The 19,473-nt window shown below is 38.2% G+C and overlaps 1 protein-coding gene across 8 annotated transcripts in view; it reads right to left on the reverse strand.

The window, feature by feature from the left end:
- grin2cb (glutamate receptor, ionotropic, N-methyl D-aspartate 2Cb) overlaps positions 1-19,473 on the reverse strand; it is a 72,063-nt gene that overhangs the window by 44,509 nt on the left and 8,081 nt on the right. The window contains exons 1-4 of one of the 8 annotated variants that reach the window (XM_067429459.1): positions 11,183-11,565; positions 11,015-11,085; positions 10,367-10,593; positions 559-997 (exon numbers count right to left, since the gene is read on the reverse strand). The exons of 1 other annotated variant lie outside the window; for it this stretch is intronic. In XM_067429459.1, the coding sequence (XP_067285560.1) occupies positions 559-981 (423 nt within the window). In that variant the 5' untranslated portion in view covers positions 982-997; positions 10,367-10,593; positions 11,015-11,085; positions 11,183-11,565. Of the gene's footprint in view, positions 1-558; positions 998-10,366; positions 11,566-19,473 lie in introns of those variants that run through there. 6 more of the 8 variants (XM_067429458.1, XM_067429455.1, XM_067429457.1 and 3 more) reach the window with 6 other exon arrangements.

Consider the following 19,473-nt stretch of genomic DNA (forward strand, 5'->3'; position numbering starts at 1 on the left):
GTGCAATTTAGTTCAATGTGACCATTTTAATTCAAAAAGTTTTAGAAACAAATAAACAAACAAGCAAACAAACAAACACCTTTTGGTGTAAATCATTCACATTTTTTGGTGTATAAACGGAATGCAACAACGAATGATTTTGTTTTGTTTTTCAATAGGATTGTGTTTGTCAAAATTAAAATTATTTGTACAATTTATCCAATATAAGTTGTTGCACTGTAAAAATCATAAAAAGTTACACAAACATTACTTGTAAAATTGAATTGTGGCTGAAAAGATGTATGAATTATTTTCTGTGTAACAATTACACAATTTTCCATTGCATTGAATGTTTTATGTTTAAAAAGCTTTAAGGTAAAGTAAAAAAAAAAAAAAAAAGTACTTTTAGGTGATCCAAAGGTTCTTTATCTAGTTGCAAGGATAATCCTAACGTAGTAGATTAAGTGTTGAATTGTGATCTCAGGAAATTCCCATTTCTTATTAAACCTTGTTCCTTTCAACTAAAAGATCCCTAAGATCTCCCACTGCCACCTTTTCAATGCCAATCTTTACACTTACTTTATGTGGGATGACAACGGCAGAACCTCCACTGATGCCTACGATGGGGATGGACGTCTGAGAGGAGACAAAGTCTAAGATTTGTGCCACAGCTTCTGAGTCCACGTCATCTTCAAACACCACTCCGTGGAGGCTCTCTGCTGCCATAGTCTGACAGAGACGTGTGAGTAAAGCCCTGGGGTTAGTGTCATTCACCAGCACAGTGATGGGGTTCACTTCCAGGGGCATGTCTAGGAAGTTTTCCGGACTCAAACGGCCCTTGATCTCACTGTGGTGGGCCAAACCACTGAAAACCACAGCCACGTTGACCGAAGGAGGGCCAAAGAATGGACGTCCCCGGCAGGGAGGCACAACATTGAGTAACAGATGAAAGAAGAAGAGGAGTTGAAGAGAGGGACCCCAACACCCTTGAGGAGTGGCCATTTCAGCCTCCTAGAGCCTGAGAGACAGAAAGAGAACAAACACATAGTATTTCAGAAGTGTTACTTGTTTGCCAGTTTGTAAAATGTCAGACCTGTGTTCTCTCAAGGTTTACGTATCATTTAAAATATACACGGATTACACAGTTTTCTCAAATATATTAAGCAGAGCAACTGTTTTCAGCAGAAATGAGCACCAAATCAGCATATTAGAATGATTTCTGAAGGATCATGTGACACTGAAGACTAGAATAATTGCTGCTTAAAATTCAGCTTTGCCGTCACAGGAAGAAAGTTACCTTTAAAATATATTAAAAAGAAAACTACTATTATATTTCACAATATTACTGTATTTTTTATCAAATAAATGCAACCTAGATGAGCATAAGATACTTAAAAAATATTACAGACCCCAAACTTTTTAATCGTACAGTTACATTTTTATAGAGTAAGACTTGAAAATGAGCGACAGGCAGCAGTGATTATTTTGCAATATTGATTTCTGTGTGTTGGTCATGAGATGAAAATAGGACATGGGGTTGCACTGTTGTGAACAAGAGTGACATATAAAAAGTACTGCTGCAGAAATTCTTTGTGAAGAGGCAAATAAACACAAGAAGTAGGGAGTGATTAAAGAAAATAGATTTTTTTAATGATATTGAGGTTATAGGTTCATGGAAGAGATGAGTTTTCAGCCATCTTTTGAATATTGTCAGGGATTCTGCATTCTGGATGAAGGCTATTAAAATACAGTATATCCTGGCTCTTTCCAGTTTTACATTTTTTAACTGAGATTTATAAAACCGGCAAAAAAATCACATCCATTGGGGGTTAATAAAGTTTGAAGTGAAGCAATGCGTTTTTGTAAGAACACTATCCATAATTATAACTTTATAAGCACACACACAAAAAAAAAGATACAGTGTGGTCGTACATTTTTGTTACCTTACTCACACCTAAATGGTACATATTAGAACTTTAAAAGGTACATATCATAACTTTAAGAGTGTGTATTAGTAACTTAATGGTACATATTAGAACCCTTTTTGGTTTTGGGTACCGCCCCCAGTGAAAGCAACATACCATTTTTTCTGAACTTTAATCACTAGCTTCCAGTAACATCCCTCCATATGTTCACTAGAGAGAGAACCCCCTGGAGCCGTATGGACTACCTTTATGATGGATAGATGCGCTTGTTTGGGGCTTCAAAATCTCAGTTACTATTCAATCCCATTATAAAGCTTGGAAGAGCCAGGATATTTTTAAATATAACTCCGATTGTGTTTGGCTGAAAGAAGAAAGTCATGTACACCTAGGATGGCTTGAGGGTAAGTAAATTATGGGATCATTTTAATTTTGGGGTGAACTAACCCTTTAAATAAGTTAGGGTAATCTCAAAAACTTGTGGAATCACAGGTTAAATTTTAACATAAATGTAAGTTCATTCTAATTCATTTTATCGTACTGAAGACAAATGACAGGTATGCGATATGAAATTGTTGCCTCATGTAACATAAATAAAGAACAAGTGTGCTTTAATGTATAGTAATCCTCTGTTTAAAAACCATTCACGTGGTCTGAATGTCTATTTCTGTCACTCATAATCTCAGATTGCATGTGTTCTGGTTACAGTGTGCATGTGCCTTTGTGACAAAACAGGCCATTAGCAGGCTGAGTGGGAGGTTTACAATGAATCCAGCAGGGAATCACATCTAAACTCAGCTCTCAACACTTCACAGGGGCCCGTCCCTGATCTCCCAACCCACAGATGGTGTGGGTCATTGAAAGCTCACCTTTAGTGAATAAAAACAACAACTGATGAATGCTTGTTTATTTCAATTCACACCACTGCAAGTTTATGAACCACTGATATATTTACAGTGCACAGGTCTATAGCATATGTTGTTTGTCTTAATCTTAAATGACCGTAAAACCTTATAGTCTAGTAATTTCAAGGACAGGCCCCTTGGAGCGACCTCGGGTCAAGTGCATTACTGGTAACCATGGTGATAGAGCATGATAGTGACCTCAGTAACTCTCTAGTTTCTGGGTCGCAGCTACTTGGAAATGAACCAGCAACCTTTGGGCTGCCAGTGCTGAACTTTAACCATTAGGTTGCCGCCACACATCTAAGTGTGTTACAGTACACACAAATTAAACTGGCTTGTAAGAAAGAGCTAGGACTTTCTTTTCAACACAAAACTAAACCAGAATCTGATGAGATGCACTTGAATTAGAATCTTAAAGGTTAGCCCCATCCATCCATGCCAGCATCTTACAACTGTGACACCGCAGCCTATTAAACGATCAGAGCTCGCTGCTGGACCATGGACTATAATTACTATGCATGATAAATGCAACACACACTGTGATAACTATCATGTTCCTTAAAATGCTCCCATGAATACATCTGGCTGCTAATAAATCTAATTGCTACGTTAATGGTATATAATATGTTAAGAATGTGTGAGGATTTGCTTGTCCGCTTGTATGATTTTTACTGCATTGTTTTGCTCCTGACTTCATTAGCAGTGCTCCTCTCCCAATGTGGGACTTTCTGTACAAGTAGAAGACAGATGGTGAAGTTAAAATGGAGATACGCATCCCAATTGCAAAAATTGCATGAGAAACCAAACACTCAAAAAGAGTTAAAGCTGTCATGGTCTCTGTCCTCTCTCTTTCTTTCCCTCACTGTTTGCTTTTTTTTTTTTTTAAATCCTCATTAAAAAGACACTGTTCAAACTTCCCTTAATATTGGCAAAGCATCAATGAGCATATTTGTATGCTCGTAACTCAATGAAATCCTCACACTTACCCAAGCAGTGGAGTTAACATAGCAACAGCTGGGCGAGTTTCTAGGGAACACGACAGAGAGGAGTAAAAAAAAAAAAAAGTCTTTCATTTAAAAAATATACATAAGGTGTTTCTTCAACTAGGCACTTCTGGTCTTGTGGATTTGGTTAAAACACACTTTGCAAAAGCTCACTAGTTTATCTGTTTACTAACCATGTTAAAAAGTTAAAGGTGTCATGAACTGGCTTTTTTTCTTTATTTTATACTGTTGTCTGAGGTCAACTAATGATGTTCTTGTGGTTTTTACATTCAAAAACATCATAACTAATAAGTAATACGCTATTTTCTACACTAGTTTTGAGGCTGTTTGAACGCTGGGGTTTGATAGGTGTGCCGAAATGGAGACTTGAAAGTAAACGCCCAGGGCTAGGATTGGACAAGTTTTTCTTTTGTGTCTGCAAATCCAGCACCTGAGACTTGTTTATAAACGAGTCCACAGTGAAATGAGGCGAACACACGTATACGGTCTTCCCCACGTGAGGTGGAACTTAATTAAAAATAAATGAAGTTTCCCACATTCCTATTATTATAATCTGAAGGAAGCTTATGCAGTGACTGTGTTCTTCCACAATATCTTGCTATCTTCTTCCACATTGTTATTGCTGCTAGTGATCCGAACAGCTCCATGAGTCGGTGGGCGGGGTTACCGAATTAGATGTTCTGTAGAGGTGTGTTTCGTCGCGCAATGACGTAAGGATGAAGCACACCATCGTTTTCTGTGCCTGGTGTCTATAAAAGCTTTTCTTTGACAAAAAAAGGAAGTTTTTATATTTAAACTAAATAATATATTCTATATTTTCAAACTTAATTTGACAAAATAACATCATGACTGGAAATGATGCACAATAAAAAAATTCTGTTTACAATTACCTTCATTTTTCTTTGCTTTCATATTTCATCAAGGGTTATTATAGTTAAAGGTGCAATAGAGGGCATGCATGTGATGTCACCGTCGGAGGGAATGGCTGTGGTTACACCGACTGAGTGGCAAAAAGACTTTTAGTGTGAATAAAGCAGGAAAACAACACATCTAAAATGAGAGAGAAATCTGAGGTATATTTTTACAGACTGCCAAAAGCTACAGATAAAGAGAAGAAAATAGATCGCGATGGCAAGCAAAATGGCAAAACGTGGATTTATGGTTATCATTTTGTGTCAATATGTTGAATTTTGGGGTAAAATCATACCCTATATATGGTATTGTTATATATTGTATTGACAACTATTTACAATCTTGTCAATCAAATATTCTGCATGATTTGATGCTTTTAAATAAGCACCGACAAAAATGATATACGTTTTATGGATGGATGGATGGATGGATGGATGGATGGATGGATGGATGGATGGATGGATGGATGGATGGATGGATGGGTGGATGGATGGATGGGTGGATGGGTGGATGGGTGGATGGGTGGATGGGTGGTTAGGTGATAGATAGATAGATGATAGATAGATAGATAGATAGATAGATAGATAGATAGATAGATAGATAGATAGATAGATAGATAGATAGATAGATAGATAGATAGATAGATAGATAGATAGATAGATAAATAGATAGATAGATAGATAGATAGATAGATAGATAGATAAATAGATAGATAGATAGATAGATAGATAGATAGATAGATAGATAGATAGATAGATAGATAGATAGATAGATAGATAGATAGATAGATAGATAGATAGATAGATAGATAGATAGAAGTGATCACCTGGATTTTGATCTACCTATATTGTATTTTTATAAAGAGTTCACATGCGAAATTTCTTAATGTATTTCCCCGGCGTTGAAATCAGGCACATTTGAATGTCATGAAACACGATACCTGGTGCATATCAATATCCATGGATCACTGGATGTTGGGTAAGTTGTAAGGAACAGTATATGGAGTCCAAACTTTAGTTTTAACTGATAATCGTTTGTTTTACTCTAGTTTTCACAGTTTCCCCAATTCCATTCGTACAGCAGCTCTTCTGCCACCCAGTCCGTCTAACTTTACCCAGCTAGCTTTGAAAGTATACGATCTACCTGCAAATCGCCATCTAAAGCCACGCCTCCTCCAAAACACATGAACACTCTCACAAAACAGAAGCGAGACAACCAGAGACAATGTTACTAGATTACATCATGCATACAGAACATTTTACAGCACTACAATAACGAACATAAACTGTTAAACTGTTTGCCTGCCTGCTTTCTGCAGAGCATACGTGAACGTGCGGATGATGTATGTTGTCTGCGCGAACAGGCTGTGCAGTGTTAATCCTCATTTAATCATCATTTGACTTTTTTGTAAAAATGTAACAATTCATATTTTAGCATATCTTTTCATATTTTATAATGAAAAGAAAATGTAGGTCTTGGACTGAGACATTTGCAAAATAAGTAGCCTGGTGAAAAGTTTCCAAGACCCTTTTAATTGACCTTAATATAAGAAAGAGGAAAAAAAGTTTATCTGTATTAAATCTGTAAGTTTTAATAACAATCAACCTCTGGGACATAAGTGCCAATAGATGAAGAAACACCCCTATATTGGATGTCTTCAGTGAGGATGTGTGTGTTTGTTGGCCTGCTGCACGTGACACTGTGAACAGCAGTGAGACACCTGCAGCCTCGCTTTGATGACAGCAAATGGAACACACACACTCTCACTGACACACACAGTCAGGCTGCTGCACGATAATATATTCGCACTCTCGTTTTGAATCTGTTAGATCTGCTGTTGATGTGATCTTCTCATGTCCTTTTCAAGTCTTCAGATGTCTTTCAAAATGGACACTTTGATATGTGTTTGACCATAGAGCCCATGGACAATCACATCACACAGCTAGAGCATGTGTTCTTATTTCAAACAACTCAATAAAAGAAAGAAAATGAAAGAGTTCATCAATGTCAGACAAAAAAACAGCTATCAACCATTCGATTTAATGCCATTATTGGACTGGATTGGTTTCCTATTCTTAGCATTTGACTAAATATAAATACGTTTCCAGCATTCTATTACGAAATTATACAAAGACACAGAGTGTATATTTTTTTAGGATAGTGATCATGAGGTCTGTGATAATGCACAAGAGTGCCTGTGTTACTGTAAGGCACTTCCCAGGATTCACAGCATTACACGTAAACACGACTCATCGCAAAATTTAATCTGCACCTTCCATGAAGATAATCGCAGATAGAAATATTTTCAAAGTAAAACACCAGCTGTGGGTGCCAGCTGGCCACACGGCGTCTGATGAGTGAAGCTGATTAAAGCACAATGGCTTTTAATACATTTTACATCTACAACTACAACCTTAACATCCACCATTCTAGTTGAGTTTATTCACCATTATAGTTTAGACTATAAAACAAACTGAAGTGAATTTAACAAAAATGTAAGTCAACCTCCGCAACAAGAATGGACAAAAAAAAAAAATATTTTTTTGAATGCATCAAAACTATTTGTTTGGGCAGAAAAGTATAACAAAATAATGTTACAGTCACGTTTCCTGACAAAACAACTGCATAAAAAAAATCATCTGAAAATATTTAAATGACTGGGAAAAAAAACTGTTTATGTCCCATCCGGCACAACTTCAAACGGTTGTAGAGTGGGCTTCACTCCAACTACAAACTAGACATTTACTGAACTGAGCGCATTTGTAGTTAGACTGACATCTGCAACCATCAAAACTGACAACCAAAGAGCCGTGAAACATACATGGATTGTCATGCACAGCAGCCAGATGGTGTGTTATATTAGCACCGAATTAACATCTTGTGTTTTTTGTCGACGTATGTGTCTCGGAGGAAAAAATTCCACCACAAACAAGAGAGTTGTTAGCAAGTTTAAAGCTGAATTACATTTGGAGTTACACTATTGCTGCTATTTATAGCGAAGATCCCAAACACATTCTCACTTGAGTGATGTTAACTCACACAAAGCTAATTCCTAGTCTCAACGTGGCTTTCGATGATTGCTATGCCTGCTTTCTGGTCTTCAATCACACAGGAGAAGTGTAAGTTTCCCTTTTAAGCTACGACCACAAAGGTTGCGACAGAATCCCTCGTGTCCAGGCGTTACCATCTGCTTTAACTACCGTGTGATCAACCACTAAGAGACAAACTCAATGGACCGGAGACACATTCACACACAAACCTTATGAGGGAAATATTTAAGAAGTTACAAATCTTGCCTACACAAACCTCAAATTTAATCACAAATAAAGTTCCTTAAAACCTACAAAGGTACACCGCAACTGAATGTATCATTTTTACAGTGACGCGTATAGCGACTCTTTTAAAAACAGATCACATGCTTATTTAGTATTCCACACAAATCCACCGCATGCATACATTTTTAACAGTGATCCAAGGTGAGAGCTTGAAATGTCACGGTCGGAGCACGCATTAGTGTTTCCCCAAATCTGCATGTATCACATATCAGCTGACTTTTCCAAAACTCTGTGATCTCACCTGTTCATAATCACACAGGTTTCAGCAAGCCTGCTATAAAACAAAAACAGATTCTGACACTGAAATACAGATGGTAGTATCATCATTGCCAGCATTTGTAACCTGTGTGGCGGCGCAGACAGAATCGAATGTTAATAGTGATGTATTAGTCACACTCCAAACAGTTGTGATTGGACATTAACGGATGTGCTTTTCGGCAACAATCACTGGTTCAGTCTTATGAATGCTAAGAGAGGCCGGAGTGTCTGTAATAGATAAATCACAATAACATGTCAGACCTTTCGAGTAGGCTCTCGTTTTCTCTTGAGACAAAGCCACACACAACAAAAGATGATACTTGAGTGATAAATGGCTCACAATGTTTATGAATGTACATACTTTGAATCTATCTCGCTTTCTATCACTTCTAATCTATTTTGCATTATGACAACAAATTGAAATGTATGAATAAATAAATACGCACATACTGTACATATGTCAATGGTAAGCCTCATTTGGTCACTGTCACACACACACTTTACAGAACGTCACATTCCATTTGTGAGGAAAATAAATCATTGGAAAAACATCAAGACAGCCAGAAAATCAATTTCCCTTCTTTGACCTTGGCCAATCTCCTGTCTCCAATATGTATATTTGTTAAAACTTTAGAATACCGTTCCATCATTAATATATAGCTACACAGGAATAAATTAGCAATGCAATATTAACATTCTAGTAACCGCTATGAACTAACAAGGCACTCTGATTAATGAATTAGTAAGCAATAGCGCTCAGTTGAAGGAGCCAGTTCACTATTAGCCAATCAATATATTTTTTCCCATACATCCCAGAGTTCTACTAAGAACTACTATAGGGATTTATAATTAATGTGAATAATGCATAAATGTTTAATAACTCAAGCGTTACCACATCCTTCTAAAGCAATTACCAAATATTTGGAACAAAATTCTAAAGTGAAAATCATGGTAACCCACTAGTAATGACTGTAAGCTTTTGAGGTTTTTGTAAGGTATTAGATAGCAATTACATCTGATGGATTTGGTAACACTTGAGTCATTACTAGTGGGTTATAATGATCTTCACGTTAGAATATTGTTCAAATAATTGGTAATTGCTTTAGAAGGATGTAGTAACACTTGAGTAATTACTACCCAAAACCTAACAAAAACCTCAAAAGCTTACAGTGGCATAAGTCATTACTAGGGAGTTATCAAGCTTTTCATTTTGAATACTAAATAATCCAATTATTTAGTCATTCCTTTAGAAGGATGTCGAAACACCTGAGTCATTACTGAAAGGTTCAAATGATTTTAACTTTAGAATGAAGTATACATTAGGTATTATTGACATTAATTATGAACTTGTGTATATTAGCTATCTGGAAGGTATGAAAAAGGTAGTTATTGATTATCTAATAGCAAACAGAGTATTACTTACTAATTCATTAATCAGAGTTTCGTGTTAGTTAATAGTAGCTACTAGAATGTTAATATTGCGTTACTCATGTGTTCCTGTATAGTTATTCATTAATGATGGAACAGTATTTCTAAATACTTTATATACATTTATATCTTTTATATGTTAGCATGATTACTGAGTTTTGAAAAAAGCCTTCAATCCACCTTTGCTATAATTTTACTACAAATGTAGAGTTTGTAAAAAACAGGTGTTTTTTAACCCAATTCATCATGAATGACCCAGTTTCTCCCATTTTAATTGTGCGTTAATGAGTCCAGCATCAGACACAGACTGCAAGCTGATAGATGCACGCCTCTGACATTCCCAAAGCCAGTGCAGGTATGTGTGTCAGAAAGCATTCAGGTCTCCAAAACCTCATTCACTCTGTCGGTTACGCTTTCGAGGACTGTTTCTGCACTCCGTGAGCGAGCAGCCACAAGAAAGAGCTGCGCTCCACCTGTTAACTGTGGCAGCTTTAGCCCCGCAGGCATTCCCCCCGCCACGCACACAAGACCCAGAGACGGAAAGCTGCTCTTCATGCACAAAGGTCGAGCTACGCTGTACATTAGCTGTCAAAAGTGGATTGAATGAAAGGGAGTTTCCTTACCTGTGCCGTCTGGATGCATCCGAGCCCGACCCCAAGCTGTACATTTTTCAGCTGTGCGTCTCCTCCTCCTCTTGTTTCCTCTTCTCGCCTTTGCTTCCTCCTTTTGGCCTTTTCTATCTTTCGCACCGTCTCTCTCTCCTTCTCTCAACACTTGTGTGAGTCTACTTGTGTGGCAGCTGAAGACCCTGCTGTGGTGATGGCATTTCTCTCCCTCTCTCTCGCTCTTCCTGGCAAAGAGGGTCAAACTGAAGATGGTGTCAGTGACACGGTGAGGAAAGAGATGGAGAGAATTAGCGAGATATAGAGAGACAAGTGTCCAAAAAAAGAGGAGAAACAGCTGTTTGCAGCTTCGCCGGCTCGTGACGCCGATGAGAGACAGCTGGAGAGTTGCAGTTGTGATCTCTAACTGAGGAAAGGTGCGAGAGCAGGTGGGGAGCCGCGTGCGTGGCGGTGACTCCCTGCGCTCACGGATTTGCGTGCGAATGAGAGTTGGTGTCTTACTCTATAAATCTTGAATACATCTCACGTGGGTCTTGTTTACCTATGCTTAAAGTTGTGATATGCCTGTAGAATGTGAACTGGAAGCTGAAAAAAGTAAGTTTAAAAGTGCATCAGTCAAAAAAAGGGGAGTTTTTGGCATGGACTAACCCTTCATCCTCAATCAAACCGCTCATCCATAGCCTCCGTCCGCTCCATTGCGACCAACCTAGTTCTCCAACCTTGGGGAATAATCATGATGAAATGAGAAGGATGCTGGGAAGAGAGCACAGCTGATTAAAATAGATTCGAATGAAAGATTGGAGCCGTGTACGTGACCTTTTCCGTCTCTGGAGTTGTAGTCTGCTGATTTTTGGGAAGGAAGTCCATGAAGATGCTTCTTAATTAGTCGAAATGTGTTGCCTATCTTCAGAATCTTTTATATCCGCAGGTGCCGCCTTTAGATTTAGTCCGGTTTCCAAAAAGTTTGCAGCTCTTGTAGTGTTGGCTGAAAAAAGCATGAAAGCAATCCAGAATAAATACATGAATAAATACAAATTCACAAATGATGTTTGTCCAGTTTGTAGAGCAGATGTGCTGAGCGTCTCATCTGTTTGATGTGATCTGCCTTCTGCTCTCCAGACCACAGAACAAGCTTCTGATACCTAATCATGATGCTGTACAGATTTATCCTGCCACCCCCCCCTCCTTATTCTCTCATGCTTTTATTCTCTCTCTCTCTCTCTCTCTCTCTCTCTCTCTCTCTCTCCATCCCGAGCCCCTTTACACCATGTCTGTTTTTTACGTCCCTGTCCTGTTTGTTCTCTCTAACTCTATTACCCCTGCTTCTGTCTGTCTTTCCCACCGTCTTTGCCATTATCCTCCTGTCGCAATTTAAATGCTCTTTCTTTCAAGCTTCCCTGTCGTTCAGAGATGAGCAGGTCCAACAGGCAAGTTTCCTTGTCCTGTTGATTCTCTCTCTCTCTCTCTCTCTCTGTCTCTGACACTTCTAGTTGTCCTTCCACATCCTTCAACCTTGCCTGTCCTTCAGATCTGAGCTTTTTGCGAATGCTGTTTTATCCTATTTGTCAGACGGCTATTACCAAATCTATGCACGTTCTCCACACAAATGTTTGTTTTTCAATATCATTTGTTTAAATGTGAAGCAAATGACATTCCTATCCCCTAATCCTAGTAAACATACCTTTATGCAAACCTTCTCATAATATTAATATAATTTATTTTATAACACTTGTTTACCTGCAGAACTCCCGACAGCTGCCCAGTTCCGCCTGACAATGAACATTGGCTGGCATGCAAATGTTGGGGGCGTACATATTAATGATCCCAGCGATTGCCTCACAGTTGGCGTTATGTTGAGAATCGCTTGTTTTTCCGTGCCACGGCGTGGTGTTTTTCACAAACAAGATTTACATATGAAGAAGGAGGCAATGGTGTTTGAGACTCACTGTGACATGATTAATGAAAAAATTAATTCTAGGGCACCTTTAAATTGATCATAATAAGAAATGTTTCTTGAACACCAAATCAGCATATTAAAATTATTTGTGTATGATCATGTGACACTGAAGACTGGAGTAATGATGATGAAAATGCAACGTTCCAAACACATTAAATTACATTTTAAAAAATATATTCATTACGTTGTTTTAAATTGCAATGTTTCAAAATATTAATGACTTCACTATATATATATATATATATATATATATATATATATATATATATATATATATCTCATTTGTTTTTTTTAAATGCAGATTTTATGAGCATAAGACACTTCTTTCAAAAACATTTTAAATCGTACTGAACCCAGTGTGTTTGTGGTCCTGTTGTGGGGTTTCCCCAGAAAGATATAATACCAGTCATTTTTAACCTTGTGGGGACATTTATTTGGCCCCCATAATGTTCTCTGTGATGGGTAGGTTTAGGGGTAGGATTAGGGTAAAGGGATAGAGTGCACAGTGTGTACAGTATAAAAATCATTATGTCTATGGAAAGTTTGTACAGTATAAAAATCATTATGTCTATGATTGTCCCCATAAAACATGGAAAGTGTGTGCGTGGGGGCATGTTTTTGTGACACATGAGGACACAAATGTGTATAATGACATGGGTATGACATAGGTATTACAAGGAGAGGGTGAAATGAGGACATGGGCCATGTCCCCACTTTTCAAAATGCTTATAAATCATACAGGATGAGGTTTTTTTAGAAAGTAAAAATGCTGAATGTTTCCTGTGATGGGTAGGGGTAGGGGCAGTGTAAGGGGATAGAAAATACGGTTTGTACAGTATACAAACCATTACGGCTATGGAATGTCCCCATGTCACAAAAACAAAAGTGTGTGTGTGTGTGTTTGGACCCATGTGACTATTTACAGTGATTTCTTTAGCAGACAAAAGACTTAAAGATTAGGAATAAAACATAAGTGATTCACCCTGAGGCGAAAAGAACAAAGATGAAAGTGAGAAATAGTTAAATCAACTTTTTCTTACTTTCTTAGGAGTTAGCATATTAAAAAGATTCAATCTATTGGTTACGGAAGAGATATATCTTTAGAAATAACTGCAAGGGACTTGCTGCTTGGGTAGGTAGCAAGGAAAGACCTATGTCGGTCTAAAGAACATAATGTCTAAACGGAAAATGATCATTTTAAATTTTAAATTAGTTGAAAGATGAAAGCGGAAAGTTAATTTAAAAATTTGATTTGGTTTCATTTCATTAGTTAAAACTTTTGCTCACCTGACACCGCAAATTAAAGTTTCCAGAGACAGAACATTTCCACATATCTCATCTCTGCTGTAACCCATTCCAGGATTTGGTTTACCCATTCATGAGGGCCTTAAATGGCAGAACCCGTGTTTCAGTTGAAGTAGACTAAAAATATACATGTTCATCAGTGCTAAAAACACAGCCTCTCGTTCTTTGATTTTGACATATTTTAAACATGATGTCTTTTGCACCTGTACACCATGTGCAAAACTAAATATATACTACTCTGTTCATAAAAGATCAGCCGGGATGCTGTCATGTAACACAAATGTGTTTTTTTCACCACTAGAATGTTTTTTTTCCCTCCCTTTTTTGTCCCAGCTTTAAAGATCTCCTGTCTCCTCTCATTTTCCGTCTGCTCAAAAGGAACTCTCTAAATTGTCTAAATCACTTTGTGCACATTGCAGCTTTTAAGAAACTATAAATACCATGGTGCTATTTTAGACCAGGCCAGGTGATGAGGCATATGACAGGAGGAGAAACCAGTGTGACTCTTTAAACATGCTCCACCTAAACTGTGCAGAACATTGCAAGTGGCAAACTCATGCCACTTACAATGCATGATGGTCAGTCTTTAAGGGAAGCAAATGGATATACACACAGAGAGAACATTTTAGTTAAAATAGTACCTGGTGTATAATGTTTTTTGAAAGTGTATGACAGCAGTAGTACTTCTGGATGCTCATTTCTGCCTGGGACTCAAAAGTAACATATAAATTGTTAAATAAATTTACATAAAGAAATAAAGTTATATTGTGACATATTTACATTGTAAGATTTATAGTAGTCACATTTAGGGTAATAAAATTGCAATCCCAAGAAGAAGAAAAGAAATTGCAATTGCAAGATACAAAGTCCCACTACGAGATATAAAGTCACATTGTAAGATTTAAAGTCATTTTGTGAGATATAAAGTTTGTGAGGCTGAAAAATGGCGGGGAAAAAAATGTTTTTTTTTCCATTACACAACATAAAACAAACACTGCTCTCCCAAAAATGACTTTATGTGCTTTTTCTCAACTAAGCTTCTGATTGTCTATTCCAAAAAGAGAATATAAATTTGTCCTAGTTTGTCAATGTGACAACCAACGAGAGACAAAGAAGATAAGAGACAGCAGGTCACAGTTCTAGCACAAATCAACTAAAAGAGACAAAAAGAATGTCATTGGCATTTAAATCTAAAAACTCCAAAACTTGTTTCAAAAGCGTTTGAAAATCTTTTGTTGAAAAGTTTTCTTTAATGTGAAACATAAGATTGATTAAATTATCTTTACATTTTAAGATAATATATTCAGTCCTGTCTTATTAGTTATATCTCAAATTCTTAAATTATGTTTATCTTTATTGTGCTCATATATTTGTAGCCTATATAGTATAGTAATATAGTAAAGAAATATTGTGTAAGTGTGTGGCACTGAGTTGTAATTGGAACAACAGACTTTGTTGTAAAATTCATCTGCACTAGAAAGCTTTACTTGAATGTCAATACTGTTGATTGTTCACCTATAATGCATCCTGACAGCGTCTGAGAGAAATTAAACTCAGGCGAGTTATACTGTTCTTATCACAATATAGGGCTTTTTTTTAAAGCAATTTAATCAGCTATATGAGATAAATAATGTCCCTACAGAATAACTGCCTGAACTGTAATTGTGGTGAAATGGGTTATTGAGTTGTTTTGTGAATTACAACAGATAATGTGTGTAACAACACAAAATCTTTTGTTCAGTCACTTGTCAAAATAGGGGTTTTTCTCTGAGGAGTAAATTGAAATGCAGATGCTTTAGGTTCCCCAGGTTCAGCTGGTATTGTGCCAGATCCTGGGAAGAAAATGCTGTGCAGTCAAGTGTCCCCTTTGGGCTCAGGTGGAGGCTGCCTGTCCATCAGGTGTCTTGGCATCAGCAGCTAACGTGCCAAAGGCAGAAAACTGCCAGATTTACACTGCATCAGATGGACTGAAAGTGGAAAATAGCAACATTGTGGAAATATATAAATATTGCCTTGCATATAAATAAATCCAATCTTTCGTCTTTCATCTATGAAATGTGACATTTTAGATACTTTTTTGCTGCGCTGCTGGCTATTTTTAGATAGACTCACAAAAAATAGGAACGAAACGTGCAGCAGGGTTAACTTTGTTGTACTACTCCCCTGAGAAGCAACTGAAAGAAATCAAAAGAGTCTTGATTCTGACCGTAACTTTGCTTAAAGAGTTTAACATATGACATCTTATAAACAATATTAACAGATTAGATGGGTTTTAATCAGGTATACATTTGGATACGATCTCCTCATGATCTTCTCAAGTCTCAAATGCTCCATATGACAGCATAATATTTCAGTAACAACGAGAAAGTTATTTATAGTATGTAAATAAGCAATTGGACTAAGTCAAAAGTGTGATTTGACAAAAATGATACACACAGGACATAAATAGAGCTGATAAATTAGTCCAGGTCTGAAATTATAAACCATGTTTTGTATGGTGTACAAGGTTAGTAATTAGGGATAGTTCACCAAACTCATGCCATTCCAAAACTATTACATTCTTTATTTTGAGGCACACAAATCTTGATAAATGTCTTAAGTGCTTTATTTGTCCACACATTGGAAGTCATTGGGATCCAATTTTTTTTGGTTTCCAACAATACTTATACAGGTTTGGAACTTGAGTAAATTTATAAAGATATTTTTTGGGGTGAAGTATAAAAGTATGCAAAAAAGCACCACAAGTAGTCCATACAGCTTGAGCAGAGCACTGTATTTGATGCATGAACTAGCTACAGGGATCACATTTTGTTTTTGAAAAAACAAACGTACTTGCTGTTATACATGCCTTATCATACTTAGGGGGCTTCAACCTCCTGTTTTCATTTCAGACACATTGAAGTCCCCCTGAAATCAAACTGACTTTTACCAGTTTGTTAGTCTTACTGTTATCTATAAGCTAGTGTGCTCCAAAACAATGACAAACTTCGCATTTAGAAGATATAAGCATTACAGTCTCTCACTTCCATCAATACTGATCAACAATTTTGATGACATCATGCTGTGTTTCTCATCAGATTTTCTGTCCAATTGCTCTTTAGAATCCGAAGTATCCTACCCCCTGCATTATTATAGATGCTGAAGCTGCGGCTGAAATCGGTCATTTTTTCACACATTTACTATTTTCTGTGGTAAATGGCATATAGTGCACTATATAGGGATAGGGAACGATTCAGACAGTGCAAATATGTTTTCTGTTGAGGCGAACAAAGTTTCGCACATCCACAGCTCACACACAGTCTACTCCAGTCCAGAGACACGATAGTACAGAGCAGATCATACGCGTGAGACGGCACAGACCACAAAACTAAATAAAAAAACGCATAGGAACCAATTTAATTTTGCACAGAATGCTGTATTTCAAAGCAATATGGAGGAGATTAGGAGGAAATGCAGCTTTAGCAAGCTGAAAGGCTTTAGTCAAACTGTGATATAAATAAAATGCTATTGGCTGTTTTAAAAAGGGGGAGGAGCTGTTTGATAGCCCCACCCTGCCTTCCTGTTTCTGGGGAAATTATGCCAACAAACACTGAATAAGGCTGTGTGCTTCAAGGCACTTCAGTGGGCCTTTAAAGACAAAATTTAGATTTGTTTGTCAGACAGAACTTAAATTTGATATGTGATCTGTGATACATCTGTAATAGCTATCTGAAATTACTTTACTCAAAATCCTGTTTACTTCCTTTTACCTCCTTTTTAATTTCTGAGCAAGAATTAAAGGGTTAGTTCACCCAAAAATGAAAATTGTCATTAATTACATAACCTCATGTCTGTCGACACCCGTAAAACCTTTGTTCATCTTCGGAACACAAATGAAGATATTTTTGTTGAAATCCGATTAAAGGTCTCAATTGGCAGCAAGGACATTTCCTCTCTCAGGAGCCATAAAAGATGTTGTCAAAAAGTCAATCTCACTACATCTACAATAATTTTATGAAGCTACGAGAATATTTTTTGTGCAATTTTTTTTCTTTTCTTCTAAATAACAATGTAACGCAGTTCGTAGATGGGAACAAAGGAGGCGGGAACCAGCAAACATTCAACAACTTTTATTAAAACAAACAAAATGAAAGTAAACCACGGGCAGCCCCTACGGACGACTGCCCGCACACACATAAAACATAAACAAAACTCAACGTAAAGTCCAGGCCTGGTCCTCTCGTCCTTGACTGGTGTCACTCATCCTTATATGCCTCAGAGCTCCCTCATGAGAGGACTCGAGACCGGTGTGATTTGCAGGCGATGCTCCCTCCTCCTATGTCTCTCGCTCGTTCACCTACTCCCCCCCCCCCCCCCCCCCCCCCCCCGGCGGCCCAATCTTCGCGTCTCATGCGTCTGGTGTATGGACAGACGAGACGAGAGAAGCGAGAGACGGAGACCAAGCGAGAAAACTCTTTTCCGGTTCCCTGACACACTGCCGCTCGGTCCTCACTAGCCAAGAGGCTCTTTTTTGAGGTGCCATGGGATGGTGCTGGACGGCCTGATCCTCTTCCGCCCCCTGGCAGCCGGCGGTGTCTCCTCCGCTTGAGGGAGCCGGCAGCGAGCTCCACGATCCCTGCTCCTCCCCATTACGGCATAGGCAGCAGGCTCCAGCCCACGGTGAAAACTCCTCCGCTCCCTCCAGGACGGCTGCCACCCCACCTCAACCCAGGGGCACGGCAGCGAGCTCTCCATCCCACTGGTCTTCGCTTGCTCCAGCACCATCGCCTCGGGCAGCCACTCGTGGTCTTTCCTCATCCGCGCTGCCCGAATTCCTCAGCACCACGATCTCCCTCAGCCGTGAGGGCTCTTCGACAGCATGTCCCTGCTTGCTCCCGGGTTTCAGCACCAATGTAACGCAGTTCGTAGATGGGAAGAAAGGAGGCGGGAACCAGCGAACATTAAACAACTTTTATCAAACAAACAAAAAACTAAAGTAAACCTAGGCAGCCCCTAACGTATGACTGCCCGCACACACATAAAAAAACATACACAAAATTCCTTATATGTCTCCGAGCTCCCTCATGAGAGGACTAGAGACCGGTGTGACTCGCAGGTGATGCTCTTTCGCAATCAAGTCAGTCTCGCTAGCTCCTCCCATGTCTCTCGCTCGTTCACCTCGCCACAAACGACTTTACTCAATAAGTTCTTGTCTTCCTTCTGGGCCTCTAACTTGAACTCAAAATACCTCGCATGTGTGAGAATATGGCGTTTCTCATGGTTTCGGGCATCCAGGAAATGTGCACTTGAGCACCATTTTGGGCACTATGCCAAGACCAATAATTAATATAGAATTCAACAGCTTAGATTTTACAAGTCATCCTCTGCTTGTAAACAAAGTTCCTCGCTTCCAGGTCATGTGTGAGAACGCCAGCTCTACGTCTTATTACATGCACCAAAAACTATTCTTGTTGCTTCATAAAATGATTGTAGAACCACTGTAGTGAGATGGGCTTAACAACGTCTTTAGTGCCTTTGTGGGTCTTGAGAGAGAAAATGTCATTGCTGCCAAAGGAGGCCTTTCTGAGCCAACAAATTTCAACAAAAATATCTTAATTTGTGTTCCGAAGACGAACAAAGGTCTTATGGGTGGTGAAAACATGAGGGTAATTAATGACAAAATTTTCATTTTTGGGTGAACTAACCCTTTAAGATCACACACAAGACAAAATATATTCTTCTGAGCCAATTTAGCTCATGCTCTTTTAGGAGACTGATCCTAAAAGAAATCCTTAAAATTGTACCTGTCATCAATCAAATAACCCCAGGAAAACCAGCTGATCATCAGTGGAATTATCTTTCTGCC

This window comes from Pseudorasbora parva, chromosome 21 (genome assembly GCF_024679245.1).
Source record: "Pseudorasbora parva isolate DD20220531a chromosome 21, ASM2467924v1, whole genome shotgun sequence".
NCBI lineage: Eukaryota > Metazoa > Chordata > Actinopteri > Cypriniformes > Gobionidae > Pseudorasbora > Pseudorasbora parva.